The sequence below is a fragment of the Vicia villosa genome, linkage group LG1, assembly GCF_029867415.1.
Source record: "Vicia villosa cultivar HV-30 ecotype Madison, WI linkage group LG1, Vvil1.0, whole genome shotgun sequence".
NCBI lineage: Eukaryota > Viridiplantae > Streptophyta > Magnoliopsida > Fabales > Fabaceae > Vicia > Vicia villosa.
In genome coordinates this window covers 82,097,289-82,119,882 of record NC_081180.1, presented here as the reverse complement: position 1 = coordinate 82,119,882, position 22,594 = coordinate 82,097,289, and the positions used below count along the sequence as shown (strand labels likewise).

Genomic DNA, 22,594 nt, shown 5'->3' with positions numbered 1-22,594 from the left:
AATCTATAATGATTTACTATGTCATTGAATAACATCAAAATTAACGTTATATAAAAGCTCATTTTGACGTTAATCTTTGGATATCTTGACTAATTAAACCTTCACTCAAGTTTGGATATCTACGGAAACATGTGTATCTACGGAATCTTTTCTTAACAAACTTGAGTGAAGGTTTATTTTATTCCCTCACAAAAACTACAGAAGTTTAATTAGTCCCTGAGAAAAAAAATTCTATTAAATCATTTACAAAATTTAACCGAGCCATGTTTATCCTCTACTAATATCATTTCAAATCGGTTTCTTTTCTAACTTTTGAACTGTGACTGGACTGTTAATGAAGACTCATTTTAGTCTTTCACAAAAAAAGAGCTGGTCTAAATTAGTCCATAAGAAAAAAAGTCCATATTTAATCCCTTACAACATTTAACTGAGTCATGTTAGTCCTTTTTTAATATTTTTTTCAAACGATTTTTTTTTAATTTTCAAATTGTAACTAGACTTGACAAGATAAACATACTTTCAGAAATTGAGTACAAATTAAGTTCCTTAGCACATGATCTTTAGAGTCTGAGTTTCCACCAGAAGCTAGTATATCTAATTGTTCATTAAATACTTTGTTATCATTAAAACTTAAGGAATATGGTATAAATCAATTTTCTTCCAACATATCATGTGTATTATTTTCGTCACAAGTATTATTTATAAAAGTAAGAAATTAGCCTAAATTATCCAGAATAAAATCTTCCTAAAAGATCAGTAACAACTAAAACAATAACACCTAATACACAAGAATACATAACAAGAAAAACCGTAGTCACCCACTCATAAGCCTAATAATAAACCCAACCAAAAAAAAGAACATCGTGTATGACGATGATTTATCTACAATCCCTTCACAAATAATTTTAAATCAACAGTCGTAAAATAGGAGTCCAATCACGGTTTAAAAATAGGAAAAAAATCGTTTGAAAACAATATTTAAAGAGGGACTAACATGGCTCAGTTAAATTTTATAAGGGATTTTTTTTCTTAATGACTAATCTGACCTCTGCAGTTTTTGTGAGGGACTAAAATTGACCTTCACTCGAACAATTTTTTGTTTTCAATTATTCCGTAGGTGTATCTACGAAACCTTCTCTTAACTAAATTATTATGAAAATTTCTTAATTTTGTTTCGTATGTGTATGTACGAAACCCTCTTTTAATTGAATTATTACGAAATTCTTCCAACTACTTCTGAAGATACACCTCTAAATAAAACTAAATTTTAGACAAAAAGGATGCTTCATGATGTACATCTCCGAAAACAGAGGGCATAATTGAAATTTCGTCGGAGACCTAAGAGTATTAATGGGTGGATTGAGATATCCTTATTTTATATATATATATATATATATATATATATATATATATATATATATATATATATATATATATATATATATATATATATAAAATAAGAATTTTCATGAAACAATTGTTTTTCAAAAACCCCCCAAATTTACACTTATTATTATTTGACCTGGTGTGTCAATATAAATAATAAGTGGTATAGATTAAGTGAGAGCATATCAAGTGAGAGCATTTTAAAATGAGAGATGAGAGTAATAAATAGCAACCATTAGATTCATCAAGAAAGAGAAAATAATAACCACATTAATGCATTAACCTTCTCTCTCTTGATGAATCCAATGGTTGATATTTATTCCTCTCATCTCTCATTTTAAAATGCTCTCACTTGATATGTTCCCTATATATATATATATATATATATATATATATATATATATATATATATATATATATATATATATATATATATATATATATAGCGAGTATATAAAGTGAGAGCATTTTTTAAATGATAGATGAGAGGAAGAAATATCAACCATTGAATTCATCAAGAGAGAGAATGTTACTACATTAATGAGGCTATTAATTTCTCTCTCTTGATGAATCTAATGGTTAATATTTCTTCCTCTCATCTCTCATTTAAAAATAAGAATTTTCATGAAACAATTGTTTTTCAAAACCCCCCTTTACACTTATTATTATTTGACCTGGTGTGTCAATATAAATAATAAGTGGTATAGATTAATAAATTCTTATTATCTTATTATGTTTTTATATTGAATCTGACTGTTCCTATAAAATTATCTTATCGTCATTCTTTATAAATTCTAACATGTTTGTATATCTTTAATCTATGCATTATTTTGTTTTTTAATTTCTATTCATTACCTTTGCGGCTAAGTAGGAATCTTTCTCGAAATCTTTAAGATTGATTTCTTGATTTTTTTATCCAAGTGTTTTCGAAGAGGAAGAAAAAATTATTTAATAATTTCAGCTAAGCACAAGGAATGCGCTAAGATGAAAGAAAAAAAAAAATCAAGAAACACAATAGTTTAAAATAATTTAGACTCAGTCAAAACACAACTATGCTAAGGCCGAAAATGAGTCGACTCGAATCGAACTCACCTCAATTCAGTTCGACTCGTTGAGAATTGATCGAGTTTTAGTTAATGACGAACTTTTTTTCAGCTCAAATTCGACTCGTCAAGAATTAGCCGAGTTCGAGTTCATCACGAACTTTTTCCCAGCTAAAACTCAATTTGTAAAAATTTCACGAACATCTCGGTTCAATTCGTTAGATTTATCTCAGCTGCGTCATACAATAATCAAGGTATTTCCGTTTACATACTCTCCCAAAAACATAGACAATTATGCAAGACATAAATGTTCATTGGTTTGCATCCTTGTATAGACTGGCATTCATGATCCATTGGAATTTCCACTGGCATTGGATCAGATGTTGGATTGCAAGATGGCTTTCAAAATCAAGTGGCAACCACGGTGGAAGAATGCCTCGGTAGTTATGCTATTGAAGAATGAACCTTTTGTGAAAGAGCTTAGTTATCAGCTTGACACAGATGAAGTACTTTAATTTAACCATTGCGTTTTCATTTCAAACCCGTTTATAATATATGTTTTTTCATGTTAATATATTTTAATTTACTTTTAATAGGAGGTTGTACCTATAAACTCCATACCAGCTGACCACTTGAGGTATTTATGTTTCTATATGATTTTGGTCTCTTAGTAGTTGTAAGTTAATTCATTTTAAACTGTCTTTGCGCATATTATGGTTATGTAATATATTTCCAATGATTTGTAGATCAAGGAAGGCGTTGCTGAAGCAAAGGGCACTGCACTTTCAGAACCTGGTTTTGTTGTGGTAAGCACATTTAATGGTATGAAATGTACTTCAATTTGATTGGACTGATCAACATCTATATTGTGTGATGTTTGTTCACTTCTATAACAGGATCTTGATGTGGCTTCGACGCATAGCCCATATCCAATTACTCCTACTGGCAAAAGACAGTTTCCAGGCGCATCAAGTGAGTCGACAACCTCGGATGGCACTTGTGATGGAGAACTTTCATCAAACAAGCTCAAGAAAATTATAAAACTAGAGAAGATAGATTAGTAGTTCCTGCATAATTTTATGTATGTTTTGGTCAGTTTTTGTTTTATGGTGTGGACATGTTATAATTCCTTTCCAGTTCGGTCGGTTTGTGTTTTGATTGCCGCATAAACAAATAAGACTTGTGAGTGTAGTCCTTTTGGTTTGGTTACCATTATGTAATTTGATTTCTGTTCCCTTAATATAAGAGTTTTCTGCTTTCTGTTAATCATACAGTCTACTGCTTTGATATACTTTGTCGTTGACTCATATGCAATACACAATCAAACATTACATGCTATTATAAAAAATTAATCTAAAAAATAACATGAAAAAGAATTTGCAATATTGCTGACAAATCAACACGGCTAAAAGGCACAGACAAAATGATCCATTGGATGTTAATTAATATAAAAAATAACATGAAAAAGAATTTGCAATGTTGCTAAGAAATCAACACGGCTAAAATGCACAGACAAAATGATCCATTGGATGTTATAAATAATAATTAATATAAGAGTACGTGGAATCAGAGTTTATAATATGTATGGTAGTGAAGTCCATTGAATTGAACACAAGATATACTAAAACATAAAGTTAATGTGTTCAGATAACAAAATAGTGGTGATTCTGTTAGATCCAGATTGCCTAGGATTTCTTCTGCTGATGCTATGGAGACTTGGGCTAATAGTCTGAAAGGAAAGAAGCTCTAAATTGTTCTTATTAGGTATCGTAGCTTATTAAAAATTGGTTTGTGTAATTCTATATCATTGTGTTTTTGCATTACTTAACTTTTTCATTCAGTTTTGGATTATTTGAATATAAAAGTGGATATCCAGCTGTGTTGCTCATGATTGATGTTATTATAATTTTTGTTTTTATTATGTGGAGCTCTCTTTCGTATCTCTGTGTATGGTTTTGTTTTGTTATTCTTGAATTTAACGACGTGTTTATGTGCAGTATCCATGGACTCATATGTGGCGAGAATATGGAACTGGGGCGTGATTCTGATACCGGTGGTCAGGTAGCACTTTTGTAACTGTTTTCCTTTATTTTTATTGTGTGTGTTAAGAATCTGTTAGCTTTTTCGTTTCTGATTGAGCGATATGACTGGATGTATTCTCTTAAATTTGATGACACTTATCTGATTACATGGGGTAATTGAATTGCTTCTGATTGTCTTTGTTTGTGCATAGTATGTTAAGTATGTTGTGGAACTTGCACGGGCGTTGTGATCAATGCTGGGAAAACACTAGGGGCAACAAGATAAACAAACAACAGTTGATATAATTCCTTTAGCATCGATAATCGGATCAGGTACAGATTTAAATAAAGGTACACATAAGAGTTAGAAATATTTTAATGTTCATTCATGTTATCATTAATACGGACTCTTATAATCAGTTATATAAAGGATTGTACATAACGTTTGGAAATTATAATGACAAGACCTTCCATTTTCATTGTAGCAATTATATAGCAAATTATTCTTCACTTATTGAGACAGTTAACAAAGTTATCCATTCATTTGCCTCATCCCAATCAACTTTCCAACATACCCCATTAATAGTATATCTGTTTGTTTCATAACCGCTGTTTTAACTCCACTAATTTTAATCAATACAGTTTTATATTGTAATTGATATATATATATATATATATATATATATATATATATATATATATATAAAATTGCTCCACTCAAATTCTTCTTTGCACTACTTACATCCATCCTTACTATCTTTATGAAATATGATACAAACTAATGAAGGAAACAATCATACTAACTCTTCTATTGCTAGACAAAGTAGGAGACTTAGATTGAAGGAGAAGAGAGATGCGCAACGCACTGACAAAACACAAGAATCTACTTCCTCTCAAATAACTAATTGGGTAGCACCTGTACTACCTTTTATATCTACACATATATCCAATGAATCAGGTGATTCTCCTGTGTCTGTTTCATACCAAAAGTTGGTAGATAAAACTGACCTAAGTGATGCAACAAAGAAAAGAAGGCTGATATTGCAAAATAACAAAACATCATGTGGTCATGCCAACAGTGCCCCATCCCCAACTCCAGTCTCCCCAGTTTCTATTCAAAAACTACAAGATAAATCTCATTCAATTGATGCTCGCAAGAGAAGAAGGCTTATATTGGAGAATAGGAAGATTTATGTCCTACAACCTGAAACACAATATTCCCAGGAACCACTGTCTAACTCAGAGGATGATTGCAGTTCCTCCAATACTTCGGACTCTGATGATGACATTGAACAACAAGCCTTACCAGATTCAAATTTACAAGGTATTGTTAGAAAGAATAAACATTGCAACGACACATCAAATGTTTAGATCGGAAATGACAATATATTAATTAATTTATAAATTTGCAGAATATTCTGATATAGGAGATCAAATATGGGAATGTACATATTGTCATGCTCATATGTGGCTTCAAGAACGTGCCAGTAAAATCAAAAAGGGACATGTTCCAACATTCCATCGCTGCTGTCGCGATGGTAAAATTGTTTTGCCTTTACTTGAGGAACCCCCACCACCCTTGAAGCATCTGCTGTTTAATAAAACATCTCCCGACAGCAAAAATTATCGGAATAATATTAGAACATACAACTCAATGTTTTCGTTTACTTCTCCTGGAATGAAATTTGACACATCATACTCAAAGACCGGAGGGCCACCAACTTTGAGACTACACGGTCAAACTTGTCATCGAATAGGTACTCTACTACCAGAAACTGGAGACCGTCCCTTATATGCTCAGCTATATATTTATGACACAGATAATGAAGTTTCTAATAGAATGAAGTGTTTCAGGTATTTCTAATATCCCACAAATAGTTCATTTCTTCGTGATCCTTACCTATATTTATTTTTAACGTCCCATAAAATGGACAGAGACAATACTGAAATTGACAAGAACATTGTTCACAAGTTGAAGATCATGTTAGATGAGTTCAATATTCATGCTAAATTTTTTAGAATGGCGAGGGATATTCTGGACGATAATGCATTCTTAGACTTAAAACTGAGGGTTATATGTGATAGACCTGAGGATGGACGCGTGTATAACAGACCGACGGTTTCGGAAGTTGCTGCACTAGTTATGGGAGACATTGATTCTGCTTGTAATAGGGACATTATTATTCAAGCACGCAACGGTGGTTTGCAACGTATTGATGAGTTACATCCATCATATTTGGCATATCAATACCCTCTCATATTTGCGTATGGTGAAGATGGTTATAGGAAAAACATATTACATAGGTATCGCCACAAAACTAAGGTTACTAGAAAAAATCGTCAGAGCATCAAGGATTGGCTTTCATACAGGTTGCAAGAACGTAAATATGAGGCAAAAACTTTGCTACACTCACGCCGTCTTTTTCAACAGTTCTTGGTAGATGGTTATTGTATGATGGAATCTGAAAGACTAAAATGGTTGCGAAATAATCAATCAAAATAAAGAGTGGGAAAACATAACAGGTTGACTGATGAATGCAATAACGATGATACCAGACAACGACAAAAGTGGGGAAAGCGAGTTGTCTTGTCGTCATCTTTTGTCAGTGGAAAAGGATATATGGATCAACTGTATTTTGACGGAATGGCAATTTCAAGTAGATTGGGTTTTCCATACCTATTCATTACATTTACTTGCAATCCAACATGGCCAGAGATTATCCGGGCATTGTCAGAAACTGGTTTACAACCACACGATCAACCTGATATTATTACTAAAGTCTTCAAAATAAAATTTGACGAACTCATTGCCGATATAACTAAAAAGCATGTTCTAGGCAAAGTTTTGGCATGTAAGTATGCTTTGTTAAGTTGTTTTAAGTAATTAACATCTTCTTCTTAAATTAAAATTACATATTAACTAACTCCTACCTCGATAGTTATGTATGTAACACTCTTCTAAACCCCGCGAAAATTTATAAATTAATTAGAGTAAAAACATATAATCAAGAGTGCCACAATTAATTTAAAACAAACATGTGTCAATTGTCATGCCTTATTAGAAACGATTCATCAATTAAACGACATCATGTTTAACACAGCGGAAAGTATACATCTCCAAATTAAAGTAATGGAATAAAACCAAAACCACCAAAACAAAGTACACAACTCAAACTCTAACTAAATCGTTCCCCAGTGTTACACTATCAGAGCATGACTGACACGACATCGAACTACTGGATGAGCTCTATAAGCTATCCTCACCGATCAATAGGCCACTACTCCTCGATCTGAAAATATCAACATGTAAGGGTGAGTCTCATTCGAAATTAATAAGTATTATACATTCATCAGCAGCAAAACATCATACAATTATTATTCACCCAATTATAACATGTATTTCAGATACACAACAGTTAATCAAACACACAACATTATAACATTGGACAACCTTCCATTCATGTTATAATCAATCATACGCCTAATGCAATGCAACTATATGCATGTGGTACCAATCATGGGATTAACCCATCTTACCGATCCACCATCATCAAGGATACAACTACTTCTCTCACTAATTCCACACAATGGGAATTATCTACCACTGATCCCTCTCCATCTGGATATAGTCAACATATGATTCAAACAAATGCATGCCTCATCTATCACATGCAAATCACCAATTTAATCATATACACAACATTGTCATAATTCAACTCATCACACAACATAATAACAATCACACAATCCACAATTGAGTACCAAGTACAACGAACCAACACAACAACAACAAAGAGTTACGTCATCACCATATCACGTAAACACACATCCATCACAATTCACCATCCACAATTATATCACACATAATCATATCAACATGTATTCAATTTTAGCATCATCATTATTAAATCCACATCTCGATACATATACATTTAAACGATCATTATCAACAAGGCACATTCAAATAGTATATATATTCATCCCAACATATCATGAATATCACATCACTTAACACATCTATGAATATTAGTCCCAATGAATTCAAAGTGGTTACATCACCATAACAACACACCGTTACATTCACACATATATGTACACAATGCTACAATCCATCAATTAAATTAAATTAACATTTAAAATAAAATAGAGCCACTGCCCATTTCACCAATTCATCATATAAAGATTTAAATAAGCTTCACAACGCTCAAAATGGCGCTCAAAATGGATGTACGGTTTGAAAGTTATGGCTTTTATAAAATATTTTATTTTTCAAAAGAAAACAGTGGTAACCGGTTACCCAAACCCCAGTAACCGGTTACTGAGATTCAAAAACTCAGATTTTTGTTTTTACCATGGGTAATCGGTTACTACCATTTTAGTAACCGGTTACTGCCTCCCAGACAGTTTGGTAACCGGTTACCCAAACCCCAGTAACCGGTTACTTCGTACCAGTAACCCCAAAATCCATTTTTTTGACAGCAATTCAGCTTCTCTACCAATCCAATTTCGTACCATTATGATATCACACCGAAACAACACCAATTTACATGTTATAACACCATTCTAACATGCTTCCAACATCAATCAACAACAGACATGAGCATCATCATCCAAATTCATCAAATTCACATAAAAGTTATAAGATTACTCAAAATCTAACAACCCCAAAAACCCAACACATACAATTGAATCAAACAATAATTCTAATCCATTCTACTACCCTTGATTTCATAATAATCACTAACCCTAAGAGTCCCCCCTTACGTTAGAGTCGAATCTTCGAAGGTCCTCTTCTTCCTCGTCTTCTCCTCTTTCACGTATCTCTCTGTTCTCCAACTTTTCTCTTTTGCTTCTAATTTCCCTTTTTCACAATTCCTTTATTTTATGAAAACATAAAATAATTAGTAATGGGCTCACTCACTTAGCACCCCCACATTACTAACACCACCACTTGACCCAACGACTAACATTTTATAATTTCCCAATAATTCCAATAAAAATACCAATAATCCAAGAAATTAATTTAAACTCCAATTAAATTAAATAATGTAAAATATGGGGTGTTACAATGTACACAATTGAATTTCAGAAGACGGGATTGCCACACGCACATATTTTGATTTTCTTACATCCTCAGAGCAAATACCCCACACCATCCGACATCGACCACATCATCTGTGCTGAAATACCAGACCCTTCTCTTCATCCGAGGTTGTATGCCTTGGTTAAATCTAACATGATGCATGGGCCCTGTGGACTGTCGCACACGATCTCAACCTGTATGAAAAATGGTAAATGCTCTAAATACTTTCCCAAGAAGTTTAACGAGGAAACTATTGTTGATGTAGAAGGTTATCCCCTATATAGGAGAAGATCAAAAACACATAGTATTGAAAAAATGGTATCACATTGGACAACCGTCATGTTGTACCTTATAACAAAAGATTTCTCCTAAAATACAACGCACATATAAACATGGAATGGTGTAACCAGAGCACTTCTATCAAAAATCTTTTCAAATACATTAGTAAAGGCTATGACAGAATAACAGCTTCGGTGTCAAAAAATGACAACGGACCGGTTGATGAAATAAAACAATACTTAGATTGCAGATATATCTCACCATGTGAAGCATGCTGGCGAATTCACTCCTTTAACATTCATGGTAGAAGACCTGCAGTTGAGCGTATGTTCTACAACCTGGTAGGCGAAAAGGTTGTTTACTACACTGATCATGATCGCATGGAAATGTTTTGGAGAATGCAAGTGTTATTGATTCCATGTTTACTGGTTGGCTCTCTGCAAACTCAAAGTATCCTGAGGCACAGTCACTCACTTATGGTCAATTTGTATCTAAATTTGTTTACCACAAGAGAGAAAGGGAGTGGAGGCCCCGCAAAAAGGGATTCACCATTGGTAGATTGATATGGGTTCCACCAACAACTGGTGAATTTTTTTACCTGCGGATGATGTTGACAGTAGTCAAGGGACCTACAAGTTATGAATAAATTCGCAAGGTTTGTAGCAGCCAATATAAAACATTTAGAGATGCATGCTTCGCAATGAGATTTCTAGAAGATGACAAAGAATATATTGGTGCTCTCAAAGAGGCAAGTGAATGGGGGGTTTGGACATTTTGTCCGAAAACTATTTGTGGTCATGCTATTGTCAGGCGCTGTTAATCGCCCAGCACATGTTTGGAGAGAATCATGGGAGCTGTTATCTGATGGTGTCCTACATGCTCAAAGGAAATTGGTTTTAAATACATGTTTTTAAGAGTGTAAATTCAATCAATATGTCATAAATTATTATTACATATATATTATGTATATATAATTACAACCAAATTCATCTCTCCTATTATCCAATTCCTAAGTTTGTTATTTATAATGTTGAAAATCAGAATTGGTTCTCACAGAAGCGGAATTGCAAAATTTGACACTAATTGAAATTGAAAAGCTGCTTCAAGAAAATAAAAGGACTCTAAAAGATTTCAAACCAATCCCTTATCCGGATGGATATGTTCTGCAACAATTAGATAATAGACTGATATATGATGAACGCAATTATGAAATTGCAAAAACAAAGACAGAATTCACAAATCTCTTTAGTGGACTTACAGGTAAACAATTGATATTATCGTTAACTATTTTTTATAATACTACTCTTTGTTTGGATTATTCTTTATAGATTGATAATGACTATAGATTCATAAATTTATTCTTCAATGTGAAATACCGGAGAGATGAACAAAGAGCTATGTATAAAAAAATTATGGGAGCCGTCTACTCACAAAATGGTGCAGTCTTCTTCCTACATGGTTACGGTGGGACTGGTAAGACATACATGTGGAGAACACTGGCAACAACATTAAGGTCCAAACATGATATATGTCTAACAGTCGCAACCAGTGGTATAGCCTCATTATTGTTACCAGGAGGTAGAACTGCACATTCAAAATTTAAGATACCAGTGCCAACACTAGATAATTCTACTTGCAAAATTGAGTACAATGATTATGTTGGAGACCTTCTTAGACAAACTAAACTAATTATCTGGGATGAGGCTCCAATGGCACACAAGCATGCTTTTGAAGCACTTGACAGAACTCTCAGAGATGTAATGTCTACATACAGTAACTCAAAGGAGATGTTTGGTGGAAAAGTTGTTGTGTTTGGAGGTGATTTCAGACAGATTTTACCTGTTGTCCCTCGAGGAAGTCGTTCAGATATTGTACATTTTGCCATAAATGCTTCTTACATATGGAATACTGTTCAGGTGTTAACATTAACCAAAAACATGCGGCTGCAATCCGGTCTGACAGAAAATGATAAAACCGAAATTCAATAGTTTTCAGAATGGTTGTTAAGAATCGGCGAAGGAAAGGTATATGAGCCCAATTACGGTGTTGCTGATTTTGAAATTCCACCCGACCTGTTGATAACACAATTCGAAGACCCAATTGTCGCCATTGTTGATGCTACGTATCCTGAATTTATTCACAATTATCATTCGATACATTACCTTAAGGGTCGAGCAATTCTTGCTTCTACATTAGAAAATGTGGATGAAATAAACAATCATATCCTTGAATTAATGTCAGGTCTACATCTTTCTCAACAACCTTTAAAAACTTCAACTCTTCATATTTATTTCATTTACCTCATTCTATTCTTCATAGAGGAGACGTGCGAGATTACTACAGCTCCAATTCTGTTGATAAGTCTGAAATCAATGACGACACGGTGGTAAATATCGTAACTCCAGAATTTCTCAGTTCGCTCCATACATCTGGTTTGCCTACCCATCATTTAAAGTTAAATGTTGGAACACCAATTATGCTCATGAGGAACATTGATCAGTCTGAAGGCCTATGTAACGGAACAAGGTTGATAGTAACAAAATTGGGAACCCATGTTATTGAAGCTTCAATAATAGCTGGAAAGAACTCTGACAATCAGGTTTACATCCCACGAATGTATATGTCACCTTCACAATCACCATGGCCGTTCAAGCTCAATAGAAGACAGTTCCCCATTATAGTGTCATATGCTATGACAATAAACAAATCCCAAGGACAATCTTTGGATATTGTTGGTCTATACCTACCAAGGGATGTTTTTACCCATGGACAAATATATGTTGCACTATCAAGAGTGACTACAAAACAAGGAATCAAAATATTAATACATGATCAACATGCAAAAGTTAAAACAACAACTACAAATGTAGTTTACAAGGAGATCTTCAACAATATATAATTGCTCTGTTGGTACCATATCTGTATTCATTCACATTGGTTTCACATCATGTTGCTTTTATTATACTATTTTTTCAATTTCATTAATTTGATTTCTATTAAAACATAAACTCGACACAATCTTTGAATGTTTACTTATAAGTAAACACTGAAAAACATCAAAAACAATTATAGTGACACTTGCCAATTACGGTAATATATTAACCTGGAAACCTATAAACATAACATATTGCAGAACGAGATCTGACATCAACTCGAAATACAATACATTCACCTGCATCAATTGTATGACATCTACAAAAAATATCCCACCCAGGACCTAACTGTGTATCGTAAGGATCATGAATGTTTAACAGTTTCATTGTTGTTGACATACCACTTTCCCCACACAAAACAAGAGCTTCATACCCACAACTTCCCAATATTCTTGCAGTATTTAACCCCAACTTCTGCAATACAAATACAAACTGTTAATTTACAATATTACTTAATTAAACCTTAAGCAAAAGACTGAATACTATAAACAGCCGTTACTAAACTAATTTTCCTTCAATTAATGAAAATTGAGAAACTGTAACAACAAACGAATGAATGTTCTCATCAGATATGTATCGGCCGTGAAAGTACGGTAAATCCACCCAATCTGCCACCTCTTTAAATCAGTTAATTCCAAAATTATTGTCCCCATAACAACCAAATTCCACAATAACGTCCGCAGCAAAATCATAATATGCTTCCAACAAGCACCACCCACTTATTATCATGGTATGATCACCAACTTTATTAAAGATCAACTCACGGTGGACACATTGGTTGTTGAGCACTGTCCAACCTTTGTTTAATTCGTCATCGTAATTCAGTGTGAATTCTGGATCTATTTCAAGATACATCTTCAAATTTACAAAAGTTAACTTATGAGTCGAGATAATTTTATTATATACAACAACATAACACCTATGATTAACTCTTTACGCAAGAAACTGCTGTACATACCTGTGAACATACTTTGGCAATTAAAAAACAATTAATCTGCCTGGAATGAATAAGAACTCTTGTTTTATCCATTTATTAAAAACCAACAACACAACTTGCTTTTGTATGAAACTCAAAACACAGAAAACTATTTCTCTTTCAATTAGGTTTTATGTCTATTTATATAACCAAACACACTGACAAACATATATACTATCAATATTGTAACATTCCCATTTAATTTTCAGTTATAAACATTCAATATAAAATATCTTATAAAACACATATATTAATATTATAACCATACAATAAAAATAATATTTCGTTAAAAATACTGAAAAACGTATCCAACAACTAACATGAAACATAAACAACCATGTTAAAATTACATCATCCTTCTGCCACCAAAAACCTAACACAACACCACAACTAACACATACCTATTGCAACACACTTATAACTGAAACTCTCATTACATAACACACTCATAATTAAACAACAAAACACAGTATATTTCCACTACCATCTTTGCCTTTAATTTAACCACAATCATCCACACTTGGATCTGTTAACCACTGCCACAACAACCAGTTGTGTTCCAGGTTCAACTGATGTACAAGGTTTGTTGCGGATTACAAATCTTAGCCGGTCGCCATCTTGGATGCATCCTTCCTTCACAAATTCGCACCAACCCTTCCAAAGATATCTCTCAACACAATACTCTCTCTTGGCATAATGAAGCTCACACTTGAATACCCTTTTGAAGTCAGAATCACGAAACAAGACACACGTATAACGCTTGTCCATGCAGTTGCAGATGACTTCTTGAGGAAATTGCTGCAAAGATGCCATATAATATATCATCTATAACCATACAACTTAAATTGCAGTAGTGGAAATTCAAAGAACAGAATGTTCAACAAAACTTAACCCGAAGGTAACTAAATTAATATACTTACAAGCACATTTTGAGCAGCTACATTCGCAGAATCTATAACCTTACACCAGGAATAGTATTTGTGCCTGTAAACTTCCTTGGTATCGACGGATTCCACCCTCCTGCACCACTTTTATTTTTTATTCATAACTGGTGAGGACCTCCTGTCGCCCACATCTCCAGTCCACAAACTGTTATCACGTTGCCTCTCAGTGGAACTTTCACCGACAACATCTTTTCCCGTTATTTTCTTCCATAAGCAAAAGGGGCAGAATTCCAACTTCATCGTGGTGGAAGGTTTTAGTCATGAAAGCAAAAAGCAATACTGGTTTTGTATTTGTGTTTGCAAGTAACATTAATTTCAAATTGGAGATGGAAGATAAACATCATTCTCGTCGGCGATGCATTGGTCTAATATGAGTTTAAAAACTTAGTTCCAAGACCTGTTCGAAATCAGCTCAAAGAAGGAAGCAATGTTGGCCGACATGGGGAGTTGGAGTTATAACAATTGGAAATGGAATTATTTCTGTTTTCTAGAAAATCTGGATAATACGTTATAGAGCAGGAAACAACTCCTACTTTAAATTCTGGATGCAGGTGAACCGCAAAGGGGGCATCAAGACAAAATCGAATGGAATTCAGATCCAAAGGAAGGTTACACTGTTAATTCTGGTTTTGTTTTGCTGGCAGCAAATGGGCTTGACGAGGAGTAGGATGATAAAAAGAAAGCACCTTTTGATAGGTTATGGAAAGCCGAAGTTCCATTTTGAATCAAAGCTTTCGGTTGAAGAATTTTCCTCAATAGGCACGCCACCAAGGATCAATTGAGAAGAAGAAATATTTTTTTCATCTTGAAATGATTTATGTTATGTTTTGTGTTTGTAGGAGGAGGAGAATTTGAAGCATCCTTTCATCAATTGTAAGCTTGCCATGATTGTTTGGAAAGATGTGGAGAAATGGATGGGAATATCCTTTAGTCTAGATGACCCTTTTCTGAAGATCTATTTTAATTGGTATGACAAGTTATTCAATTTAAAAATTTGAAAAGGAAAGGAAAGGGTAGTGAGGTTGGCGATCTTCTGGTGTACATGTTTGTAATCAAAGGAATGATATCTTGTTCAAAGAGACGACTTATAATGTCTACGATTTGATTTTGTCCATATAATTGACGTTGTGCATGTGGTCTATCATAGGAAATATTTCTTATTCCAACTGTAATTTTTATGATTTCTGCAAGAATCATTTCACTTGCTTAGTTTAAGTTGTTGTTGGAAGAGAATTTTTCCTCTCTCAAATTTTTCAGACTTCTTGTAATCAGGCAAGAGAACCGCTAGTACTCTCTTTTAATAGATTCCTTGCTTACAAAATAAAAACCTTTTTGTAGATTTCTTTTTAAATATCTTTCACTTTTAATTTTATCCACAAATAAGTTATCAGTAAATTTTTGAAAATCTTTTTTATAACATTTTGATAGACAATTCGGAAAACTTAGCAATTCAATAATCAAAATCACCCACCAAAGCATAAATTTACTCACAACTTATTAGTGGATAAATTTTTGGAAAACCTATTTAAAAATAATCCGAATAATTTGTGTAAGAGTGAACAAAATTTTAAATTCTAAAGGGGGTAAATTTAATTTAATTTATTTTTTTTATATTCTGTAGGGGTGAGGAGTTTAATCTTAACACATTTGAGGCCCAATATCTCCTTGTTGCTTCAATTTCCACTTGTTGTCTACCAGCCTCAACATTTAAAGTATTTTCCCGTTTTCCCATTTTCATTATATCTATCTGTATGCTTTAAATGCGCCACATTATTCAAGTAATGATAAGTTAAAAAATACGTGACATTATCTAAACATGTAAATCGTTAAAATAAAAAACTAATTGTTAAATAATATAATATATGTGAGTACCCTAGAAATGTAAGTGATCTCCCATTATAAATAGCTAGGTCATTCCCCTTGCTTAACATAGTGAGTTTCATACATTGGTCATTTTTCTTTGTTATATCATACAGAGAAAGTAGAGAACTTGGTACGTAGTAGTAAGATATATAAGATACCTAGTTTTATTGTGTTTAATGTATTTTATGTTTTTTTTTCTTGGTGCTCCTAGTTTTTGTCTTACCACATATTCTACTTTTGCATTGGATGGTTAGTTTCTCTTGATGTTTTTCTTTTTTTGGTTGTTGTTTCGTTTTATCAGATTCATTAGTTGTTTCGATATTTTTTATGAAATTTTTTTTTTAGGTGAACACAGACATAAGAAATTGTTTTACACATAACCAATCACAAAATTTTAATTAATTAAAAAATAAATCAAGAGTTTTCTCTCTCCTTTATAATCTCAATCACCCCATGAATCCAATTAAAAACAAAATTAAGATTAAAATAAATTAAAAAAGTACTCTCTTCTTATTAGTTGTTCCTAAGAATATGAATTTAAGGTCATTTTCATGCAAGAATTTCTCTTTTTTATGTCATTTTTCAGTTTATTGTATAATATTATTTATGTATAATATTATTTGCTTTAGAAAAATAATCATGTTACTCATAGTTTAAATGTTTTTATCCTTGCAATGTCATTCTTTGATATTTATTAACAAGACATCATTGTTTACAGATATTACTTCAAATAACATTTGAATGTGTAGATTATATATATTTTTTGTTCTGTTATTCATTATTTTGTTCATGTGGAAATTATTTTTTGTAAAATATGTGTAATATTCCTTTTACATTTTTTTTTACTAAAAAAAGAAGCAAAAAATAATTTTAAAAAATATATTGCAAGGATCAACTAAAATATTTTTATAGAAGTAAAAGAAAGAATGATATGTTTGTAAGATTAAAAAAATATATTTTAAGAAACATAATATTTTCATGAGAGTATTTACTAATTTCTGCAGGATTTTTTCTCTTACAATAGAAGGCAACATCTATAAAATGTTAAGTGTTTTAATGCAGAAAATGATGTCAATCCTAGCACGCAGAGGCTTCAAGCATACACTGGACAGAGCAACTCGTATGATAGATGGTTCACCTTCACTTGTTCAAGGAAAAACAAATTTTAAGGTAAGTAAAAGCAAAGCCGTCTTATATTTTTGGAAATTTTAATTTAATTATGTTTTAATAGTGACAGATCTAATGTCAGTCGCAAGGTCGGATATCATGATTTTTAAAAATAAAATAAATAGTGACAGATCTAATAAGATTCTATTTAAGTACGTCTTAATCGTGATAAATTTTAAGTCTGGGCGCGGTAGCACATCTTCAAAGACGATCTGAGTAAAAGGATTATTTTTTTTACTATTTTAGTTAATATTGAAGAAAAAAATTATGTCATACAATATAGATTTTTAAAAAATGGTAAAAAAGTAAACTCTCATCAGTTATAGTAATATCTTTGGCTTCTATAGAAAAATAAAATGCTGAATGTTTTATTTGTTCTTTTGTTACAGAAGATGATCTCAAGTACATCAGCATTAGGCTCCAATTTCCATAAAGGTCAAGAAGCAGTAACTGAATTGACAAATGCTGGTCAAGAAAGTGTGATCAATGCATCACTTACATATCTCAAAGAAAAAGCTAAGCTTAAGGCAAATTATTTCCACAACTGACTTATTTTAATTAATTTATCACAAAAAAATCATGAAAAATGTTCTTAAATTTCACCATTAAATTTTGTGATGGAGAGAAATATAAAGGGATTATTATTTCGTCACTAATTTTCGACGCATTATAAAGGTAGAATGGGATTATTTTCCATCACTAATTTTTAAGTTGGTTAATTTTGTATAGGCAGAAATTGCAAAGACTCTTCTGAATGGTGCTACAGCAACTTCAACTCTTCTTGGAGTACCTTTAGGACACAATGCATCATATCATGAAGGCGCAGCATTTGCGCCTCCTCGCATTAGGGAGGCCATTTGGGATGATAGCACAAACTCAACAACCGAAGAAGGTATATACACATAGTCTTCGCTATTTTAACTCAAAAGTTTATTATATAAATTTTTAAATTCGAACTCAGGTCACCTTATTTTTCTGTATTTTTTTTAGGCAAGGATTTAATTGACCCGCGTATATTAGCGGATGCGGGTGATATCCCTGTCCAAGATATGCGAAATTTAGGAGTCAGTGAAGAGAAAATAATGAAGTTCATCAGTGATTCTGTCAAGATAGTGATGGATAATGTATACTTACTAGTCATATTCTTCATTTTTATGGTATTTAAAAGAATTTATTTTATTCTCATGTTTTTTTGCATTGACTAATATTTTTGCAGCCTCCATTGCGTCCATTAGTTTTGGGAGGTGATCACTCAATATCATATCCTGTTGTTAGAGCTGTTTCTGAGAAGCTTGGAGGAAAAGTTGATATTCTTCATTTTGATGCACATCCTGATCTCTATGAAAATTTTGAAGATAACCATTATTCACATGCTTCACCCTTTGCTCGAATCATGGAGGGTAAATATGCCAATCGACTAGTGCAGGTATTTCTTTCAAATCTTTATTTCATTTATTAACATGTTACATACTCTAAGTGCTTTCCAATTAATATTCACTATACAGCTGCCTAAATACGCATCACAGCATCCACAATGACTATAGACGCATTTGCGAGTTGAATCACAATTTAAATTTATGATTATAATTTGTAAAATATAATGCGAATATATTTTTTTTAATGCTTCTAACTCATTAATTTATTTTCATAGGTTGGTATACGATCAATAACGGCCGAAGGAAGAGCACAAGGCAAAAAATATGGGGTAGAGATACACGAAATGAAAAATTTCGCAAAAGAACGCGACTATTTAGAGAACTTGGTATCTTTCTCTTTCTCTCTATTTTTTTTTTATGATCGGCTTTTGTTATGCTTAATATATTTAAGTTTTGAACTTTGACAAATTTATTTGCGCAGAAACTCGGTACTGGTGAAGGTGTGAAAGGTGTATATGTATCAATAGATTTAGATTCTCTTGATCCAGGCTATGCTCCAGGAGTGTCTCACATTGAATCTGGAGGTCTTTCTCTAAGAGACGTTCTAAACATTCTTCACAACCTCGAAGGTAACATTGTTGGTGGAGATGTTGTTGAATACAATCCACAACGTGATGCTATCAATAACATGACTGCACTTGTAGCTGCTAAGTTGGTCAGAGAATTGGCTGCAAAGATGTCCAAATGATGAATCAAGTGGTTATCCTGCTGTTGAGATTTAGTTTTTATTACTAAGTTTTATTTGAAGCATTAATAAAAGATTAGTGTGTACATGTGCTTTAGGCTTTACCTAGTCTAAGTCAGTGCACATTAATGTTTGTACCTTTGTTTTTAATTTGCTTGTGTTGAGTTTATGGCTAAATAAAGAAAAAATGTTTGTCAATGTTTTGTGTTAATCAACTTTGGTTTTATGAAGAATTACTAGGAATGGAGTGTGTTTTAGAGAGGAGAGTTGGAGCATGGATGATTTGCTTTGGAGGATCAAAACCTTGGTTTGGAGATGGACTTTTTGTACAATTTAACAAAGAGCCTTTGCTTTTTTTGTCGTAATTGTAATTGGTGCGTAATCTCTTTTGTCGAGCGTGCTCGCTTTGTAAACAGGTTGGAGAACCCTTAGTTCTCCCTTATATATTATTCCTTGTTTACAAAAAAAAAAAACTTTGGTTTTACGAACGAAGTAACGAAGAGTGTGTTATTGAAAGTATAACGGAAAGGAAAAGTGGAACCGATCATGAATTTGATCTCCAACAATATTATTTTTATCAGAAATGATATGGCTACACCAAAAATGACACTAACACCGCATTTTGACACGGTTTTGGTTTTTTTAATATGTTTAATAATTTCTTTTTACTTTTTTTAAAAACAAGAAAACAACCACATGCATGTATTTGAAAAGGTGTAGCATACGGTGTAGAGTTAGCATTGTAAGAATAGCAACCCTCTATTTTTAAACCCATGATATAGATCTATGAGAACCCATCAGAACCTCATGGATCCACAAACATAATGCAAATACAACAAGTATTATGAATAAGATGAAAGATTAAATTTTCTTTGATAGATTAATTTAGGCATAACTCCATGATTACATAAAACACTTAAAATACATAATAATGTATAAACCTAACTCAAGCAAGAAAGGAAAAAACTTTTTGGTAGCTCGACCAAACATCTTTCACTATCATATTTTAATTTTAAATGCCATAGATTGGTTTTTTATTTTTTATTTTTATGAAATTCTTGACTATTTAATGATCCATGACTTATAATAGTAGAACCATCTTAAATTTAAAACCCAAACATTTTAGACCCTTTAGTCATAAATAATGTACCATGAAAATTTTTCAATACTCCACATTCAATTTTAGTGCAATATCCTAAATCATTAGAGATGTTTATAAAAGATAAATTTCACTTAAGCTCGGAAATATACCTCATAATGGATTGAAGAGACTCATGATTATCAAACATTTTAAGTCTAATCATACCAATACTAATAACTAGGCAAGCTTTATACTGTTACCAAGTCAAACGATTCAACTCTCTTTCTGCTCCAATGTCTCAAACTATTCTTTCATTGGGAACATGTGATAAGAGCATCTTGAGTTCATGACTCAATTCTTTTTCTTTATTCAAACTCATCACCATTAGTGCACCAGCACATTCATAACCATCACCATCTGAGGAAACTATAATCTCAATAGTATCACCCTTGCCCCCCTTCTTGTAACAATCCTTCTTGAAGTGGCCAGATTTATGACAAGTTAAGCATTTTAACTTTGACTTATCAAAAACCATGGAGTTTGACTTTGACATGGACTTCTTCCTGTTTTGGTTTTCTCCACTCTCACTAACAATAAAGTCTTCATACGATCATCAACCTTTTATTCTTTCAATTTTGTTAACTCCTTGGTTCTTATATCCAAATTAACCGCCTCCAAGGTAATAGTTTCTCCCTTACCTTATATATGAGCATCCATGAAATCCTCACAAAATATGGGTAATGAGATCTACAAGAGCTGAACCATGTGATCATCATTAAGTTTCACCTCAATATTTTGCATGTCGTTAATGATCTTGTTAAATTTCTACAATTGCTCCACAATATATTTAATCTCCTCCATTCAAAATGAGTAAAGTTGTTGTTTCTGACAAAACACGTGTGCCAAGGACTTGACCATATAAAATGATTCAAGTTTGACCAACATCTTCATTGTGGTCTTCTCTTTGACAACTATTATTAGGAATTTTCTATGAGGAACAATATAATGACATTTTTGTACTTATATATCATCTCTATCTTCTCTACTTGTGTTAGGTCTACATGCATTATTACCTAATACATCTACACACTTTTGTTGAATTAATGTTGTTTTCATTGTCTCTTTCCACAAGAAAACATCATTGTCTCAAAAAAATTCATAATATCCCCTTTTGAAACCACGAAGTTCACTTGTAAACATAACCCATTTCTGTCATACCCCAATTTTTGACCCTAAGATTCCCCAATCATTTGCATCTTTACCATTGATCAAGATCACAATCTTGAGTTTGACCATTTTGGCTTTGTGTTGATCTTGTCTTTGAGGGATCACTAAGCACCCATGTTTGTTTAGGTTGTGAATATTTATTTGTTATATTACACTAACCAAAGAGATGCCTCTTTCTTTCATAGCTTTTTTCCTTGTAGGTTATTGGAGCAAGTGCCTTCTACTCTCTCCTAAAGCTAGGGTTTTATGGATTAACCCCAATCAATGGGTCATTCATGGAAGCTAAAAGTCTTAAACATCAAGGTAGTTATTCTCATCATTAAGATTCAAATTTTAAGCATCTATCCATTTCATTTAATCAAGTCTATCTCAAGATTATGTAGCTTGGTTCATCAAGAAACTTCATAGGTTCATGTGTTTATTTCCATGCATTCTTCAACAAGTTTCCCCAATCTATGAACCTCACAATT

The 22,594-nt window shown here is 32.7% G+C and overlaps 3 protein-coding genes across 3 annotated transcripts; all 3 read left to right on the top strand.

Moving 5' to 3' along the window:
- The first annotated feature begins 5,218 nt into the window (after positions 1 to 5,218).
- LOC131647553 (uncharacterized) lies at positions 5,219 to 6,953 on the top strand. The gene is made up of 3 exons (XM_058917443.1): positions 5,219 to 5,774; positions 5,863 to 6,304; positions 6,386 to 6,953. Exons 1-3 carry the CDS (start codon positions 5,219 to 5,221, stop codon positions 6,951 to 6,953), a joined length of 1,566 nt encoding a protein of 521 aa, XP_058773426.1.
- A 141-nt stretch (positions 6,954 to 7,094) lies between these two features.
- Positions 7,095 to 11,800, top strand: LOC131647543 (uncharacterized). Its single transcript, XM_058917433.1, has 3 exons — positions 7,095 to 7,302; positions 10,623 to 10,705; positions 11,141 to 11,800. The coding sequence occupies exons 1-3, from the start codon at positions 7,095 to 7,097 to the stop codon at positions 11,798 to 11,800; spliced, it is 951 nt and encodes a 316-aa protein (XP_058773416.1).
- A 4,765-nt stretch (positions 11,801 to 16,565) lies between these two features.
- LOC131643344 (arginase, mitochondrial-like) lies at positions 16,566 to 20,208 on the top strand. Its single transcript, XM_058913542.1, has 8 exons — positions 16,566 to 16,658; positions 17,591 to 17,698; positions 18,085 to 18,222; positions 18,425 to 18,587; positions 18,686 to 18,819; positions 18,912 to 19,121; positions 19,347 to 19,457; positions 19,553 to 20,208. Exons 2-8 carry the CDS (start codon positions 17,594 to 17,596, stop codon positions 19,817 to 19,819), a joined length of 1,128 nt encoding a protein of 375 aa, XP_058769525.1. The 5' UTR covers positions 16,566 to 16,658; positions 17,591 to 17,593; the 3' UTR covers positions 19,820 to 20,208.
- Positions 20,209 to 22,594: the final 2,386 nt, after the last annotated feature.

What these genes read in the sequence shown, in the direction of transcription:
- LOC131647553 (XM_058917443.1), top strand. Translation starts at nt 5,219, where the DNA reads ATGATACAAACTAATGAAGGAAACAATCATACTAACTCTTCTATTGCT. An exon ending in ACCAGATTCAAATTTACAAG is followed by an intron (nt 5,775 to 5,862) that starts GTATTGTTAGAA and finishes ATAAATTTGCAG; the next exon opens with AATATTCTGATATAGGAGAT. An exon ending in AATAGAATGAAGTGTTTCAG is followed by an intron (nt 6,305 to 6,385) that starts GTATTTCTAATA and finishes TAAAATGGACAG; the next exon opens with AGACAATACTGAAATTGACA.
- LOC131647543 (XM_058917433.1), top strand. Translation starts at nt 7,095, where the DNA reads ATGGCAATTTCAAGTAGATTGGGTTTTCCATACCTATTCATTACATTT. An exon ending in TCTAGGCAAAGTTTTGGCAT is followed by an intron (nt 7,303 to 10,622) that starts GTAAGTATGCTT and finishes TGCTATTGTCAG; the next exon opens with GCGCTGTTAATCGCCCAGCA. An exon ending in TACATGCTCAAAGGAAATTG is followed by an intron (nt 10,706 to 11,140) that starts GTTTTAAATACA and finishes TATTCTTTATAG; the next exon opens with ATTGATAATGACTATAGATT.
- LOC131643344 (XM_058913542.1), top strand. Translation starts at nt 17,594, where the DNA reads ATGATGTCAATCCTAGCACGCAGAGGCTTCAAGCATACACTGGACAGA. An exon ending in AAGGAAAAACAAATTTTAAG is followed by an intron (nt 17,699 to 18,084) that starts GTAAGTAAAAGC and finishes CTTTTGTTACAG; the next exon opens with AAGATGATCTCAAGTACATC. An exon ending in AAGAAAAAGCTAAGCTTAAG is followed by an intron (nt 18,223 to 18,424) that starts GCAAATTATTTC and finishes AATTTTGTATAG; the next exon opens with GCAGAAATTGCAAAGACTCT.